Genomic DNA, 18,766 nt, shown 5'->3' with positions numbered 1-18,766 from the left:
AAACCCCTATTCGCCGATATAGTTTCTAACCAAATGTAACCGAAGTCCTCTTGCAATTTTTCTATTTGTCAAAAATCTTGTCCCCGATTAATACCTGCCAACAACCGCTAAAAATTAGGTTAAAATGACTCAGAACAGGTAAGTCACGTTAAAATTTCACCGCAACATCACCGTTCGCACCCATTTTTCCTTGCATTTTCCAGTTCACCTTTAGTCGTAAGGCTCATAATCGCTTGCGCCTTTAATTATCGTCCAGCTGATTAAAATATCCCTTTAAATAATTTCAGAAAACGGGGAAGGAGTCTCCAAGAGGATGAAGTCGAGTTCATGCCTCTGTCAAAACGAATCAACAACCTCCACATCAACAATGGTCTCCTGCTTGAAAACTCCAATCGTGTCGGAGCTCCTGAGTGGGGACCTGGTCCTCCAAATTTCGCTCATCAACTGCCAGAATCACCACCCAGCTCAGTACAAAGTCTCGATTGGAACGTCCCTCAGTATTCGCCAGATTTGAATGAGAATCAGAATCCACATTATTTTAATATCAATAAACTGTTGTTCGAAATGTATGTGGAACGACTGCAACGTGGATGCCATCAAGTGTGATAGTCCTTGGAGGCAGAGGCCCTGTCAAGACTGTAACTTTATATACATTTTTTACCTTGTTTATATTCCCATATTGTCGGAATTATTTATGTATGGACCACTTATTGTACAATAAGCAAAAATATGCTTGACAAGGAAAGCACTACTTCAGTTTACTTTTATGGCGAGTGTGTTTCTTGATTGGTGAGATGTAGCAAAATTTGTTGGTACTATACTGCCAAATTAGATAGGTGATATATTTTTAAATCGTTTTTGATTTTTTTTTTTCATGTTAGAATAGAACGACACTGTACTGAGTAGATCTCAGTAGGTTTATGAGGGATTTTACTCCAACTTTATGAATAAATTTTAATAAGTATTGTTCATTTTAATTATTTATGTAATTGTAATGTAATTGCATTTAATCATATACCTGTAAGATGTGTTCTTAATTAAATTAGTATTTCAGATTATAGGTTGTGATAATTTAACATAAAGTAGGAGTCCCCATTGCGAAAATATTTATCATTGTATTTTACCGTATTGTGGCTATACATTTTCTAACGTTTCAAAGTATGTAATGTGATGTACAATTTTGATTGCTATTTATTTATTGTAAATATTAGCTTGGAGCGTTTTATAATTTTAGCACTCCTATTTATTTCAATTTGATACCATCATGAAGTTGCCATAAAATTGTTCCAATGTATATTACGTTTGACATTTAACCTATTATTTTCCAAAATTTATGAATTACCTACTTATGTTTTTTTACAATTTTCTTTTCCAACTTTTGCTGCATTATTATTTTTTAAATATTAGTATTCTCTTTAAAATGTGGGTTAACAGACCATCAAGTATATGTAAAATGTTGACGAGATTATTACTGTAAAATATGTGGGCATAATAGAGTGTGTGGGAGTGAAAATATCAAAATTTATTTTTATTTGAGCGACTGATATTAAGTGTGATTATTTATTTCCACTTTGTATCGTCCAACTTTCGTTTTGAATGGAATAGTTCTATCGGTTTACATTTATGTACTTTTATTTAGAATAAAGTATATACGTAGGGTCAGTTTTACACTAGAGGAATTAAATATTTAATTCTAATTAAAAATAAATTAGTTTATTGAGTCGTCAATCTGGGTATGGATGAATTTGTTTACATGATTAATTAATTGCGTGGTCACATTAATCGTGATATTAAATACTGCATAATGGTTGGGCGAAAAGTATTTGAAAATTTAATTTTCACTTTGGCATTAAGTCAAACGTTCCGAATATCTGATGATCAACTAAAAATATTGTTCTATTCAAAGCATAAAAATCATTCATAAATTAATACGAACATTGTAATCACCACGGTTATTATGCAGGAATATACGAATCTCCTGAAAACTTTGACGTTTCTTTGTCGCTAAGTTTTATATGCGACTTTAAATTGTGTCACAAGTTGAGTTGGGTAACTACTCACTTGAAGCTAATTTAAGTCTTTAACATGTTTAATCAAGGTGCAGTGCTAGTTCTTATGGAAAAGTAACCACATTTTTGTATAACTAAGTATATCTACTCGCTGCATAACACAGATGAGTGTCTATAAATGACTCATAGTCAAAAAAGTCACAGGCTTGTGATGAGACCACGACACTACGTCATTGGCATTTTTGAGAGGACGAGTAGACAATTTTGGTTAGCGCTTGCCCATTCTGAAGATAATCTTCAAACACACGTAATTTTTTAAACTCCTGTATCTGTCAAAAGTCTCCGATAAGATAATTAGGTATATGGAAACGGGAAATATATTTTTGTAGGTACTCTGTAGGTTATGGTATGCAGAAAAAATATATAGTTCCGGAAATAAAAAACAAATTTTATGGCTATTAAACAAAAAGTAACTCACTTTTCTTTTTAACTTGAAGGTTTAAGCATCAGTGGTTTAAGTTTATATAATGCTTTCGAAAAAACCTTTATTTATAGCACTTTGAAATACATAAATTCATTTTTCAATTTTTCATTCAAAGGCCTTATTATTATTACTATTGTTATTTGAAAGTGCAATCGATAGCTTATTACGTTTACGTCGTGTAAGTAAAAGCAACCAAGATAATATGGGTAATTCCATCTTCAAACAGACAAAAAAATTGACTTGAGTCAATTTTTTTTATTAAGTTTAGCGGGACCGCTGTAAATAAAGAGGTTTTTATTCTTAAGGTGAGTCGCTGCTTTGGCTGTTATAGGACTTTCAATACGTTTTCAGAAGGTAATATTTCCATTATTAACAAGAGACTTATTGTTATGACATTTTTGATATAACCTGTTCATTTGTCTCCATATAACACAAGGGTTTTTTACCAGTTTGTCATCATCCTCAAGCAAAAGCCATGTTTGTGCGATCATTTCCGACAAAAAAGTCACAGTGTTTCCCAAGTGACTTACAGAGTTTCGTAAGATGAAAACACTGGTGATAATCGCGTTCGGAAATTTTCATAAATAATTGAGATACTAATTTTTAAAGATACTTGATGAAAAATTTCACCAAAAGAGGGAAAGGTAGTACGATTCGTCTTATTGTGTGAGCTACTACATGGTTTTTAACAAGATTTAAACTCATTAACAATGGAAATATGTTTAACATAATCAGAATGTAAACGCAAGAGTACAGATTATTATTATTGTTGTTTTATATTACATGTTTACATTATATTATTTATATTATGTATTTACAGCATGCAGAATGTATTAGATTCACGAGTTTAACACTAAGTACTATGATGATCAGTTTGGTAGATGGTTTATAAATATTAGCTTAGACTGACAAATTTGAAATACTCAGCATAGCGGAAACCCCATATGTTAAAGACGAAATAATCCTAACTTGTATGTTAATATACCTACCTAAAGTAGATTTATTTTCATATCGTGACATTTCATAAATTCAGCTAATGATGATTAATTGTACCTACACATACTTTGCAGTTCTGCATTGTGGTGCTAATTTAAGCCTTTAACATGTTTAATCGAGGTGCAGTGCTAGTTCTTATGGAAAGTTAACAACATTTTTGTACTTATTAGTTACCTATACCGACTTAAAAATTATAAACGTCAATTTTATTAAAGTAAAAGAGCAAAATATGGAGTGCGGGATGATGCGGTTAATGGTGTTTTTTTCCTTAACTGGTATAAATATTAACTGATACATGTTTATGTATCGTTATACGGTTTTTTATTAACATGAATAAGCATCTTTATAGAGAACGATCGAAAAATGTACATATTAGGTTTCATGGTGTATCAAATAACATTATCAAATTATGATTTTGTGTCGAATTGCAAAACCATTAAAATAAAAATAAAACAGACAATTTAGACATGTTTCCGAAAAATTTGATAATAATAGTGGTAAATCCCACATAAATAAATGCAGCTGATGAATGTCAGAGGTTACCTATACATAAATTATTTATAATTTCCGGTTGTTATTATATCGACAAACAGTTTTCAACATCAGCAACGACGAATGGACAAAAAAAAATGAAACAGTGACATATTCTGTATTAATTTAAATCATCGAAGTTTATATTTAAGGTGGAGTCACATTTGTTTCAAATGAAATTCTGTGTTTTCTTTTCTTCATAGCATGCAAGCAAGAAAAAGATAGACACACCGCATATTAATAACTTATGTAAACACGTGCTTTATCCACGTTTTTTGAAAAATTAACAGATTCAGGAATTTTTTCTGAACTTTTGATACAGAAGAGGGTTTTAATCGTAACTGAATGTTCTACATTATTTTGTAAACAGATGTAAGAATGATCTCATTTTTAAATACTAAAATAAATATAAAATATGCTGACGAACAAGATGAAAAAAATATTGAAATATGATTAAAGTCGTCAATTTTAACGAATTACTCTTTAAAAAATCTGTGGTGAAACAGTTTCGTGATACAGCATATTGCATAATAAAAACATTTTGAAATCATAACAAACGCAATCGAACGATGTATTTTGCCGCCCATCACTCCAATTTCTTGTGCGATTGCAAAACCTAAAACAAACAAAAATTTTTGCGAAAACAAGCAAAGCGAGCGTCCACCATCATCTCTTCCTTTCGTTAAAAACACGGCTAGAGCCGTCGTAGGTGTGGCTACCCCTACGCCCAAAATGTCGAATTTTGGCGCGCAAATTTGAACTGGCCGTCCGCATCACGTGCCATCTATGAATACGTTAACGCAAGACCTTGGCAACCGATCAGATCCGGGCATTACTGCTGGCGTTCATGAACTCGTTTGATGACGAAGTAGTGTTAAAGGTGCGAAGAAGTGCTCTAGGTGTCACGCGGAAGCCTTCAGTCCAAGGTACGTATCGAAAATAGGGCCGCAAAACGCGTGTTCGTGGAGTGAAGGGCCGCCACGTCCGCCCCAGACGATTTCTCGTGTCTTTTCGCGGGTCGCGGCATTTTAGGGTAGGGAGCTTCGTCGCTGTGATGTAGAATTTGTGGAAGGGGTGCTCATAGTGTATTCTGGTAGGATATATTCATCCCCACATTCTTCCTAAACCACCACCACTTCCCTCCACCACGTTAGACAACGTCATCGCCATAGATACGCCTTGCTTCCACGACTTCGGACATTTCGGTGCGTGCAAGGTCGATAACCTAACGGAACTTCGACTTCGTTCCTGGGTTTTAGCGGATAGCGGGGCTTTTTCGGAGGCTTATTGCCCGACACCGGTTTTTTGCGCCTGAATTTCACGCATTGTGCCCTCGCGGGGCCCTCGGCAGCCCTTTCAACCAGCTGGTCGGCCGAAAGGGATCGCTGCGACGTCCTAACAATGTAACAATACCATTTGGCATTTTCCATAATTCATTATGCAGTTGTGTAGTTTCCATAATGGACTCTCATTATTGATATTTTTAGTAGGTAGCAAGCACTGCGTAATTGTGGTAAATTAACTTTTTGTTAGTAAACACGCCCAAAGTGATTGCTTTAATTGTTGCTTGTGTATAAATAAAATAACAAGGAATATGCGTCACATGGTTTGTTTTTTTACAACATTGTTACAGTTTCGGAGGTATTAGTTGATCAAATTTGATTGAAAATGTACGCATTATGTGATTACGTAATAATGGTGGCCATATGTTTCACACTGATTGGTTTTCAAGGTTTGCAAACTTTTGCGATATACATTGCGATATGCGTAAGTTGCTAGTTAATCCTAGTTGTTGACAAATAACAGTAACGTGAAAATACTGTAATCTGAAACTTGTTTCGACAACTGCTATATCATCACTAGTGACGTATTTATGGTCATTGATTTTTCTTTTATCGTTTTTGTAACACCAGATCACATTAAAGTAAAAGTGAATGCATTAATAATTAATTATTCTTCTACAATATTATTTACCTCATTCAAGTCAATTCTTTTTTAAAAAACCTGCTATTTAAAAAAAATCTAAAATTTTAACAGGTTAGGTAGGCTGGAAACCGCTAAAACAAAATAAAAAAACACATTGTCTAAACAGTGCAACTGGACTAAAACTGATTTCTAGTTTTAAATTTAGTAACATTCGTCTTGAAATTTTAGTTTCGTTTTTAGTACCAGATTTTATTATCAGTATCACACTGGCTTTAGTCTGATTCAGGTTGTTATCTATACGTGATACTCCTCACGAGTCCTAATTCCAGTTTTAGTTTGTCGCTAGTTCAACGGTTCTGATTATATACATATTCATTGGAGCGAGTAAAAAGGCAAACCGCCAGTGCAATGGTGCATCAGAATATCCCGTCGGAGCGATTGAGGGTGCTTGTGCTACGTCAAATTGACATAACTGCATTTTATTATTCTAGGAAACTGTAAAAAGTTTACAAATTAAAACTTCATCGCTAGAATACACACTTTATTAAAAAGTTTTTGTTCTCGAAAATGAGGTTTTGATATCACCGAAAAATATGACACTGCATAAGTATAGTTTAGGAAATATCGTTGTACCCTATGAAATTTTATTCACAATAACGAGGCGGACAGTAGTACGATGGTAAGAAATATTTATGGCTCACACCAGTCCACCCGAATTTGTCAGAGAAATTTAGCAGGTAGTTGTACTCATAAAATAATGGTCATTTTTGTTCGTGAGTAACGATGGTCCCTGTCCGGGCTTGGATTATTCTGCTTTCTAACATCTGGGGATTACCGCCACGCGACAACTTTAAGTTGTAAATGTCTCTTGCTATTGTACTACTGTCCGTCTCGTTATTGCCAATAAAATTTTATAGGGTACAACGATATTTTCTAAACTATAATAGCCTTAGGCAAGAATTCAACTATCGTCTTTTTGTAACAATGTTATATTCATTACGTGTGGATTATGATCTATCTAGACTTCCTATAATAAGATAGTAGGGTTTGTGGAGTTATTTATTCTTTGTTGTTTGGTTGTTTGAAAATATAAACGGCTTAAAATTTTTAGAATCTGCTTTAACTCTTACATCCCGAGCGTAAGGGGACGACTGGGTACTTTCTTTTTCTTGAGCCCAAAAGTACATTCGAGAATTATCGTGTAGATGGTAAAACGCTAACCAAAATTTGTCTTATCAATAATTTGATGACGTGCCCTCAAAATTTTGTGCATTAAAATTGTTTTATTTTATAAAATGATATACTCCTACACCTGTGGTTGATGAATCCGCCTTAATTTTTAATCACAAGTACATTACAAAACTGTTTGTGCAAAATTTGCATATAACCGATATCTCGCGCACATAGAGACAAGTACCTAGTTTGTAACAACACAATCCCAGCACAGAATTTCAACAACTTGAGGTCATTGCACGAGAGTTCGAAACCCATTGTTGTCGACATTCTTTTTATTTGTAGAGGTTATGAAAAAAAATTTACAAACTGAAATTTTATAATTTTTCAAAGAAGCCTAATTTATTAGCTGCACTTCACGGGCGAGGAAAGTTCTCTAGAAATAACCTTGGACAAAAATTTGTTTAGTCAGCAAATGTTTTTTATCCGTGTTGAATTTTTACCTTTGACATCCAGATGAAAAAAAAAAAAATCAAAATTGTATACTAATATTTTGCAAGTTAACTTTGAAACTGTAAAACCGAATGCTGTGAAATCTTGCAAACGTTTTAGGGTTATTCGAAGCATGGTAAATCGTTAATTAAAATTTATCCATTTACTCCCTCCCAAAAAGTTGATGACGTGCGCTCAAAATTTTGCCGACTGAATCTTACCTAAAATATGCAAAATATTATGAATCTATACGGTACTTGTGGTTAAAATTATATGCAAATCTTCTTGATCGCAGAAAACAACTAACCCTTGTTTCCCAATTATTTTGATATTTTTTATCTACAGATGTTTTTTTGACCGCGGCGCACAACTGACCCATGCCCCTGAATGTTCGCTACAGATGCAATAAGAGTTATAATTGTTTACTATAGTAGAATTACTTTAATTTTGGCAACATATTGTAAAACTGTACCAATTAGGACATTTGCTATGTTTCTGTTTTTGTCTTCGTCCGACACACTGTATTTACGCAGGTAAACAATGCCCGCACTGTTTAGCATTTTTGGGGCGGAGGCGTATGCTGTGTAAATACAGTATGTCGGACGAAGACAGAAACAGAAACAGACCTACTGTTTTATACAATACCTTGCCAAAATTAAAAGAATTCTACCATACTCAGCTAGGTTTCGTCTTTCATTTTTTAATTGTGGATTTCTGCTACAATAAGATCGTTTGCATTTTTGTTTAGTTTCTCATTTTTAATATAAAATCGAATAAAAAAGTGTAGCAGTTGATGAAAAATGACTTCGTAGTACATAATATCTAATACACCCGGTGGCGTTCCTGAAAACATGCGCGCCTCCTCGTAACTTAAATATTGCTCTTTCCTATATTTGATAGTAATAAAATAACAGAATAACAATTACCGAAAATAATATTCAGAACGTCTTATTATATTGTAGCTTTGTTGGTAATTAGCCCTCCTTCGTTTTGAGGAGACAAAATCAATCGAATTTCATTTTCTCTTAACACGAATGAGTTTCAGGAACAGTGTCCGGACTAATATAAATTTTATTGTTGTGTACTACAGTTAAAAAAAAAATAAGATGAATGAAAAGGAGGAAACTTCTATCGAAGTTGTTCAAAATTGCCTCTACTGTGGACATTGTTGCGTTCAATGCAATATTTGACGGTACACTCCGTCTGTTTTAAGAATTCCATAGCCTTGTAAAACCGTAACAAATAATATTTCTCAAACGTTACTATTTTTGTCTCACTTTCTCTCATTGCGGTTGAGTTGGTACGTGTTGTGTAGCATTTTATGGGTGCTCCTAAAAATCTACCGAAACATTCGTACAAAGCAAAGTTTTCAAACAAAAAAATATTGTTTTGTTGAAGTTGAAAAGGGGATATCTAATGAAACAGATGAAATATTTTAATTTAGTGTTATATCGTCGGTGTAGAGGTAAAACTCACTAAGTGACATTTTTATCAAAAATTGGGTTATACGCTAAAATAACATTATTTAATGTTTTCTATCCACCAGTATGTTCAACTTTGTGTTTTATATTATCAAAATCCTATTTTTAAAAATTTGAAATTCTTTAAGTACAGTGAGAAATTATTTCAGAAAGAGGTAAAACTCACTAAGTGACATCTATTATATGTACTTATTACATATCAATTTTCGAATAATTTGTTATAAATTAAATCACTATAAGTAAATACTCTGGAGCTAAATCAGGGATATTATTCTTAGTTGCCTAATTTTGCAAATTTATTTTAAAGTTTTTTTTATAAAAAAACAACTGAAACAATTCTTTCAAAAAACACAAAGTATTAGTTTGGAAATAAGCGGAGGCTTCCACGGTCGGAGTCAATATATGATCGCTTTTCGAGTTGGTACCGTGTCAATTGAGTTTTTGGGTTCAACGTTTCGCACACTTTCGTAAATGGCATCTTCAAGGAGCAGAGACCAGCGCTCTATGAGAGAATTAAAGGGAAGATAACGGCGTCGCAAAGAAACTTATGAACTTAAACCAGCGTATTCGAATTCAATTCCAATCAGTGAATTGAAAAAAAAAAGATTTATTAAAGTTATGTAAAGTTTGTCCAGAATTATAAGAATTTTATGGACTCCCAACGTTAATTCGTTTTACAGCCCAGGCGTCAATTCTTTTTGTACAGGTAAAGAGCCTGTCAGGGGAAAGCCGATGTTTTCTGTACCTGAGTTCGCCCCGCTCTTCAGCTGTACAATAAAATTGACAACAGGGCTGTAAAACGAATTAACTTTGGGAGTCCATAAAATTCTTATAATTCTAGACAAACTTTACTGTCGGAATAATTCAAAAGCAGTTCATGCCTGGTATCAAAATCTTCCAACAAAACCAGGTGGTGAGCTACACAAATTTGCCCAGAACCTGCAGCAGATGAAAGTGATGACGAAAACTAAGAATAATATTAGCATCAAGTAGTGTTTGTAACGTTTATTTTGTTAATATGTTGTTTTTGTTTTATTATGTTGTATTTCCGTTGTTCATTAAATAAAAATAACATTATGTATTTGCTTTGAGAAGTACAATTATTCCATTTTCATAACTTTCTGCACAAATTTTTGAATACACCTTTAAGTAGGACAAACACCTAACACTTACTAACACATTTTAATAATGCTTTTCCTTTTTAGATTATTTTTCGCATTTTAAGTTAAAAATTTTCTTAAATATTAAATTTCTCATAAACGGTGCGAAGTCACTTAACGACTTTTACCTCTAAACCGACGATATTTAATTTTCAGAACACCTTACTAATGAGAAAACGCATTAAGCTTATAAGTTTCTCGGTACAGAAAGGATTATGCATTTACTAGGTATAGTATGGTTACCCAAGCTCTGGAGTTGTAAAAGTACGTGATCTTCACGTGATTTTTCAGAGCTGCAATATTATTAGTCAAGGGAGGTTTGCCGAGAATCTGCACCCGGTCGGATAACACAGCTTGGTTGTCGTCCACGCGCTGTGACATCATTTCAGTTTTGCTTTTAAATTTGCTTATACGGGGCGTCTGAAAAAAATTAATGAATCTGAGTCAATTTATTTTTTACTTTCACTGTGGATACCCATTTTTTTAACATCAACACTCTCGTATTGTACACCCAGTTTAAAGTGGTTTTTATGACAAGATAATAAACATTATCACTTCATTATTACTACACGACGGACAATATGAGTCGAATAACAAATTACAGTTCCTACACTGTATCAGTACCTAGTAAAATTTTACAACCGCTACTTTGACGGATTGTCGGACAATGCAGGGGGATAATGACGTCAATAAAAGGAGCGTGCCCCCAGTGTATAGTGGGCTAGAAACATCCAGGGTTGCATTGAATTTGTGATTTATGGTTTTGTGGGTCCAGTCTTCATGTTTAAAGGGGTCGTGAAGTGGTTCAGACACATTAACTTACAAAAAATATTCAAAAAATTTAGTTTTCCAAAATGCAAACCATTTGTTTCTAGCTTTATAAATAACGTCGTAATAAAACATTGCACTGGAAATGCGGACGAGGCGTGACGTCATTCGTGCTTGCATCTCGGGCGTTCTTAGGCAGGTAAACGTGTTTGTTGACTTTTCTTGGAATATTTTAATCCGACAAAGGGTTGTTCACCCTCCCCGCCCAGGTAGGTTCTTATTATTGTAATTAGACAACTTGTATTTGGGGAAATACATATATTCTTAAAAACAACACCTGTTTTCCTATCCGTTCGTCCTTTGAAAATATTTTAAGTCAAATCTTAAATCAAAAATGCCAGTGTTGTGTCTACGGATGCAATAACAATGAAAAAACAGGATAGTTTTTTTCGTTTCCCCAAAAAGACAAAAAATCCAAATTATGCCGGAAATGGCTCTACATGAAAAGGAAAAACTTTATTCCAAAAAAGAAAGAGTAGCCGAGTGTGCTCAATACACTTTCATGATGATTTCGAAATTTCATCTTCAATGAAAAAGAAATTGCTAGGTGAATTCGCGAAAACTATTATTTAAATTACTTTTCGTTTTTTTCCTTAGCGGAACCCATGCGTTAACCCAATATACAAACTACTTGTAAGCAATGTGTCTCCATAAATTATTTGTCGTATTTTTCAGGCTTTGTCGTTTCATACATCATTTGGTAATGAGAAGCTTGTAGTGTATCAATATTTAAAACTACACGATAAAACGAATCATGTTCTGTAACGCAATCTAGTCCACGGAAATTTTCTCGGATTCTGTGCAAGTACACCAATTAATATTTCCCCTTATGTTTTCACCCGGTTTTCTTTCGATTTCACTTCTTTGATTATTATTTGAACACTCATGCTCAAATGCGTACGATTTTATCCGTTTATTCATAGTAAATATTCGATTTACCTATTCAATAAATACAATCATTACTGCTTATAGTAAATAATAATTAGAGCTTTTACTTACAAAACGAATTTAAAAATAAAACAAAGTGAATTGCACGTCGCCCGGATGGTTGCAACCAGTTCACGACCCCTTTAACTTTGAAATACTAATAAAATTTTATTAGGTACTAATGTAGTGTAGAAACTGTACGGCCCTGAAAGAAACCGACCATTTTCTTATTTATGGCTATGGATTTAATCCATTGTCCCCATCATCAACTTCGACACAATGGATTTAATCCATTGTCCCCATCATCAACTTCGACACAATGGACCTATCATAAAAACCACTTTAAACTGGGAAGACATTACGACTCTTTCAACTACAGTGGTTAAATGATAAAGAAAGTACACCAAAATTTTGTGTACAAATTAGATACTTGCAAATTATACCTGAAGATTACTTGACGGTAGTAAACCGCTTAAATACGCCACATCCCTCTCGACTTGAGGGATGATTTCTTATTTTAGACGTCTAGATTTAATAGTTTTTAAATAGAAATATCTATAAACATATTAATATTAATGAAAAAATTAATTTATAACTCCCTAGAGTTGAAGATTTACTGTTATTTTAATTTGTGAAGTAATAAAAATGTTACTGCATAAACATACTAGAGACTAGACGGTCGAAAAGTTTTAGTTATTTTATTTTTTTTAGGTAAATCATTAAACTTAAAGAAAAATGGCTGCTGTACCGCCCTAAAGAAAAACACAACAATTACAATGACGTTTTTATAATTTTGTTAAATATGAAAATAAAAAAGTTATAGCGTTGTAAAAATTCGTGTTGTTGGTGTGTTCCTCGTATCTATTTCGCTTTTATTTTTTCTAATTTTTTTTTTCAACTTTATTTAATATTCTCAATTTTTTCAAGCTTTGTTAATACTTGTCATGCTTAAAAATGAATTTTAAAGTTTAAAACCTTTTTTGAAATTTCCGTCGCGAATGCTTCGGCCACTTCACGTAAAGTTAGCGTGTAAACCTGGTTGTTGTCTTAGTCATCACGTGAAGAGCACGTAATCATTCTAGAGCTTCGGTAACCGGACTATAGTTAGCAAATTGACAATGAAGCCGTGCAGACTGCGACACCTGAAATTTGGACAAATTGTGTTCGCCGTTGTGAACAATAGGTGCAAAATGATTGGGAAAACCAAATATTTTTCGACCACAATCAAGGAGAAATAATTGTTAATCTAAATGATGAGTCTTCTGATGAACACGATATTTGACTTTTGGTGTTAATTTTTGTCATGGCACGTACTCGAAACAAAACGTTTTTACGTGCAAGTGGACGGTGGAAATTGTATCATGGATAAACTAAAACAGATGGACTGTACGTCGTGACAGATTTCCACATTCTTATGGTTGATTTTTGGTAAATAGACTTTATTTAATTATTTAAATTCTTGATTGTTTTTTGGTGTATGACTAGAATCACTACATTTTTCATAATACTCAAAAATAAAAATTCTACAAGATGGAATAAAAAATATATATAGCACCATTAAAAAAAAATAAGTTGACTATCATCTGTCGAAAACAAGCTTAACTCAGTATAAATTTCTTAAATATATATCGTATTTGAAAACAGAGTTAATCACCTTTTATCAGCCATTGTATCTGTAATAGGCTCCAAGTGGCCAAGCTGAATTCTAAGAATACCCCTACCTGCTCGTTAAGGGTTGTTTTCCGGGACCACATTTCTTTCATAGAAAATTGTACGAAGATATTTACTTTTGTTATCGGACTCCTATTGGTTTAAAAGTAAGGATTAACCCAGGTAAATTTGCATAAAAGTCGTGTCTTCTCCAGAAGGATCTCAGTTTCAAAACTTGTACTTGTGCTGTCGGACGTTCACTGTTTTAGTGAGTTAAGTGATTGGCAAGTTTAACGAACACAAAGTTTCGTGAAAAACGAAAAAGAAATTAGTGTTGAGAATTGAAGACAGACTGAAACCGTAATAGCGTAAGTTATCTAACTGAAATTTTATGTTTTACATGATGTACATCTACAATGTACTGCAAACCACAAATTTTGATTCAGGGTCCACTTGTCTGTAGAAGTTCACCCTAAAAATCAAATGCTCATTTTCACTTTTGTCGTTAATTCAAAATATCTAAATAAATCAATGTTCGCTTCTTGGAATTCTGAGAGACTACAAACTAGAAAACATAAAATTTAAAACCTCAAGAAACTAAAACTATGTAAAAACTAATTTTGGATTGAGATTTTAGTTTCTTACAATAATAAAAGCGCGTGAACAACGAATCCATCATCACTATTGACTAAACGACACTTATTTTGAAGCTTCATTGGATTTCGGGTTGTGATTTAGCACGGCTTGTTTACGCGCCTTTGCTTGATCAGTTGATCACTGCATTTGTTGCGCGAGTTTAGAATTGTATCGTATACCGATAAAGCCCTGGTGGAAATATAGTACTAGTTATAGAACTTGTTAAAAAAGCGAAAATTTAAGATAACAGTTGTAGTTATGATTATTTAGCTTTATTAATTGACCAATTAATATTAGATTTTTGACAAACAGCATAGTACGCATTTAGCACGTGACATGCTTTCTTAATTTTTTGTTGGAGTGCTGGCCCTATCAATTGTTGTTTTTCTACCGTTTTGTTTTTGTTATTGTTGTCATGTCTTTATTTCCTTTTCCACGAATCCACGAACGAGATTTGCATGGGTACTAAACTTATAATAACACTGTATCGATTGGTTAATTCGGTTTCCTGCGATAATCCTGAAGTAAGTAAGTACACTGTTTTTGTATATAAACACTTTAAAATAGGATATAGAATCTTATCTTAGATCTTGGAATAATATATGTATGGAATCTTTTCTAGAAATTAAAAATTAATCCGCTTAGGCTTTAATTCGTAAAACAATAAATTACAGACCCCCGGTCATAGCTTGATGATTATCAAACTCTGAACATGGCCGGATTTATTTTAATGTATGTGTAATGTAATGAATTTTATAAGACAAGTGAAGTAAGATTCGGAAAAGAACAGTGCTAGAATATTGACTTTTGTCCAGAGGTATCTAACTGACTTTCAGTATCATGAAATTATGAATCAGTATTTAGTGGGATGTATATCTGACGGATAATTATGTTTCTGAACGCAAACTTGAAGCAGCAATGCAAATTCCTAACGGGAAGATTGTTAATCTTTTTCTGTTATTCGTAAAGGACCAGCTGTTGAGTGGCGTAATATATATTTTCACACGTAAAGGGTACCGCATATTAGTAAAAGTACTATTGTTCACAGAATTTTCAGAAAATTAGATTAATTAATTTTTCAAAGATGCTGGTTAAACATTTCTAAAAACTAAAAATATATAACCAAAGCGCAAACAACATTGTAATTCGAAATATATTTTTTATACTCATTATAAAATTCAATCGAAATTTATTTAAAAAAATTTTGAGACGACGTCATCAAGTTTATGCAAGGGATGAACAGCTAATTTGAGGTTTACCATATTCACGATAGCTTTAAGGCGGGTGCAACATTTTAGCACAGTACAAGGTAAAACTTGCCTCCTAATAATTCAGATAAAAAATAATTAAAATGATCTATGAAAATGAAATGCAAGCAATTCACCTTCAAATTATATCAGGGGTTGTTCACATAACTTGAATGAACAATTCTAGCAATTTCACTACACTGAACTAAGAGGATCCTATGTAAATTACTATGCCATCCAAAAGTTTTATTAAGAAAAAGTATGATCTTCCTTAATTTTTAAGGGGCCAATTTTCGTTTATACATGTCTATCTAAGCAATTTTTTTTTTAATTCTGATAGTACTTGTGAAAGTGGAGTTAAATTTTTCGGTATTCGCAAGGCAGTAAACAGTATAATGTTGTCGTGCATCGGGTGATTAAAGATCGCAAAATTAAATATAATTAGTAATAAACCATTATAAAGAGAAAATAGCCATTTCTGCTACCTTGTGATTGGACGATGACAGCCTTGCCAAATATTAAAGGTTTTGCTTACATTTTTTTATAAGATTTTTCCGTTCTGGCGCTTGCTGCAGCTGTCGTTCATGAAATGTTAAAATAAGCATATATGTATGTAGTTGTCACTATTTGATTTAAAAAAATTTTCAACATTTGTACCAATTACTGCATCCACTGTAATTCCAGACAAACATTACTATGCTTTCAAAGATTTATTTCTGTGATTGTAGCAACTAAACAACATAGAAATGACACTCATAGCATATTCTGACAGAATGTGGGAATCCCCACATTCCTCCTAAACCACATCCTTCCACCAAGCTAGACGTCATCATCATAGACACACCTTGCTTCCACGATTTCGAGTACATATTTCGGTGCGTGCAAGGTCGATAACCTAACGGAACTTCTTCGTTGCTGCATTTTAGCAGATAGTGGGGCTTTTTCAAAAGCTCATTACCGCCCTAGATGTTTCCTTCACGACGTAATTTCCCCAGGCGAACTTTTGTCCGGGCAAAAGGGATCGCAGCGACGACTAATAATAATACTACAACAATAGTATTCATTAACCATAATTCGTTATGTATTTTAGTTCTCATTATTGCTATTTTAAGTGGGTAGCAAATGCTTTAGTTAATTATAGTAAATTAGGTTTTCTGTATGGTAAACACACCTAAAGCGATTGTTTTAATTGGTGCTGACGTCTCGAAAAGCAGAACAACAGGGATGTGCGTCAGATGTTCTGTTTTTACAACAGTGTCACATTCAACCTCAAAGTCATAAGTTGATCAAATTTAATCAAAGATGTACGCACTATGTCGTTACGTAATGGTATTGGGCGTATGTTGCGGACTGATTGGCTTTCAAGGTCTGCATTTTTTGCGGCATAAATTTGAGATATGTGCAAGTTGTGCGATATTCCGCGTTAAAAAACAAAACCGGTTTATTGTTGACAAATAACAGTATCGTAAAAATACAGTAAAGCGAAATTTGTTTTGACGAATGTTGGATTGTCAATAGTGTGGTAATTTATTTTTAGTAATTGCTTTGGTATCATCTTTATAATAACAAATCATAAGAAATAAGAAGAAGATTAAAGTTTTGAAACATTTCATCTAAATCAAGTATGATGCTACTAACAGTTCTAACATCATACTATTTATTTATACACTCAACAAGAATTAATGTAGCAATCACACTGACAGGATATGCATTTTTTGGCAAGCACGTTCTGGGTAAGTTTTGAAGATATAAAGCCAAGTATATTTTCTGATATTTTATTTGATAAAGAGTATAAAAAATGTAAACAATAATTGACTAGAATGATAATATTTTTACAAAACGTAATAAATTGAGGACATATTAAAAAGCCTGGATCGTCTTCATTGTTTTAGTAAAATATTAGCCGTGTAAAAAGCGCAGCAGTAATAATAATAATTGTTAGGACTGTATGCGCATGCTCGACCACCCCGTATGGGAGAAAGATGAAGAAAAGTATAGTGTCTCAGATACTACAAGGTTAAATGGCTGTTGTAAAATTTAATAAAAATATTCAAAAATATTAACATTCGAAGGCGAGCAAAGAAAAAATGAGCACGTGTGGAAGTTGATTCACTTATTATTGTAGTTTTGGGCAGTGTTCTGGTTTTTTATTTTAATAGTTGGCAACCTTGAATAAGCAAACAACCAGTGAATATTTTTCGTTGTGATGTCTCATTAAAAAATGTATGATTTATCTTGTACTGAAATTATTCCTCACCATCACCACTTGTTTGCAGAGCTATTTTTTTTTTAAGATAAAAGATATTTTTTAATGAAGTATAAATTTATGAAAACGACTGCTTTGAGTTGATAAATACGCCCATGTTTTCGTTATTAATACAAAAATAGCTACACAGCTTGTGTACTATTTGCATATACTAGATTGTAAACAACACATGATTGCAGCTTGCAAGACAGGTTAAAGGAATTTAATCGGTTATGTTATTATTGCGCCTCAGGTTTAGAATTACCAGTCCAGTATTTAAAATTACCGCTAAGAGTGGTTTTGTGTTCGCAAATTATCACTCATTAGTGCACTAAATAGTAAATACCTAATTTTGTGTTAAATACCCACTAAATTTAAAATATGTTTTTGCTGAACTTCCAATTTAATTTTTGGATAAATTAGTTATATAATATGGAAATTTAACAGCTACTCATTTAAACACTAAATTGAAAAAAATCTAATCATAGGAAACCCGAAATTGTTGCTAGTGGTTGGAAACACTTCTTTAATAATGAGTTACACATTCATAATTAAAAAAAAAATACATAGTATATGACTTTGATTTTGGAGATGTAGATGAACGAGTTTGGTGTTTCAACGAGTAAAAATCAAATTTTGACTGTTTGAAGTGTGCTTCATATTTTCTTTTCACATTTGTAGTTTTATAGTTTTAATTGTAATGTTGACGTTATCAGTTATTTTATGAGGTAATAAATATTTCCTCTTACTAGTGTCGATAAACGTTAAATAGAATGTAAATTTGTAATGGAAATTCCTTTGTTAAATAGAACTATGTGCAGTATGAGTAATTGTTTCGTAGCAGTTTTATTTATGTACTTTCAAATAATTTTACTGGTTTTTCCAAATACTTGGGGACAAAATGAATTTGTCGTGATTCTGGGTATCATTTGTTCGCCCTTATTTTTTAGAGGAATAGTCGTTTCTTTAACTGTTTCAAGC

The 18,766-nt window shown here is 32.9% G+C and overlaps 2 protein-coding genes across 4 annotated transcripts in view; both read left to right on the top strand.

Annotated features, from left to right (window-relative positions):
- The first annotated feature begins 12 nt into the window (after positions 1-12).
- On the top strand, positions 13-1,058 carry LOC135131893 (uncharacterized). The gene is made up of 2 exons (XM_064059748.1): positions 13-138; positions 288-1,058. Exons 1-2 carry the CDS (start codon positions 125-127, stop codon positions 604-606), a joined length of 333 nt encoding a protein of 110 aa, XP_063915818.1. The 5' UTR covers positions 13-124; the 3' UTR covers positions 607-1,058.
- A 3,671-nt stretch (positions 1,059-4,729) lies between these two features.
- LOC135132118 (zinc finger and SCAN domain-containing protein 12-like) overlaps positions 4,730-18,766 on the top strand; it is a 34,428-nt gene continuing 20,391 nt past the window's right edge. Inside the window, exon 1 of one of the 3 annotated variants that reach the window (XM_064060077.1) lies at positions 4,730-4,946. The gene's annotated coding sequence lies outside the window, so the exon portion shown is untranslated. Of the gene's footprint in view, positions 4,947-5,000; positions 5,114-18,766 lie in introns of those variants that run through there. The other 2 variants (XM_064060074.1, XM_064060076.1) reach the window with 2 other exon arrangements.

This window comes from Zophobas morio, unplaced genomic scaffold (assembly GCF_036711695.1).
Source record: "Zophobas morio isolate AGI-343-1 ecotype UQ-CSIRO unplaced genomic scaffold, CSIRO_AGI_Zmor_V1 ptg000021l, whole genome shotgun sequence".
NCBI classification, from domain to species: Eukaryota; Metazoa; Arthropoda; class Insecta; order Coleoptera; family Tenebrionidae; genus Zophobas; species Zophobas morio.
The sequence above is the reverse complement of the archived record's forward strand: the minus strand, read 5'-3'. Positions and strand labels throughout refer to the sequence as shown.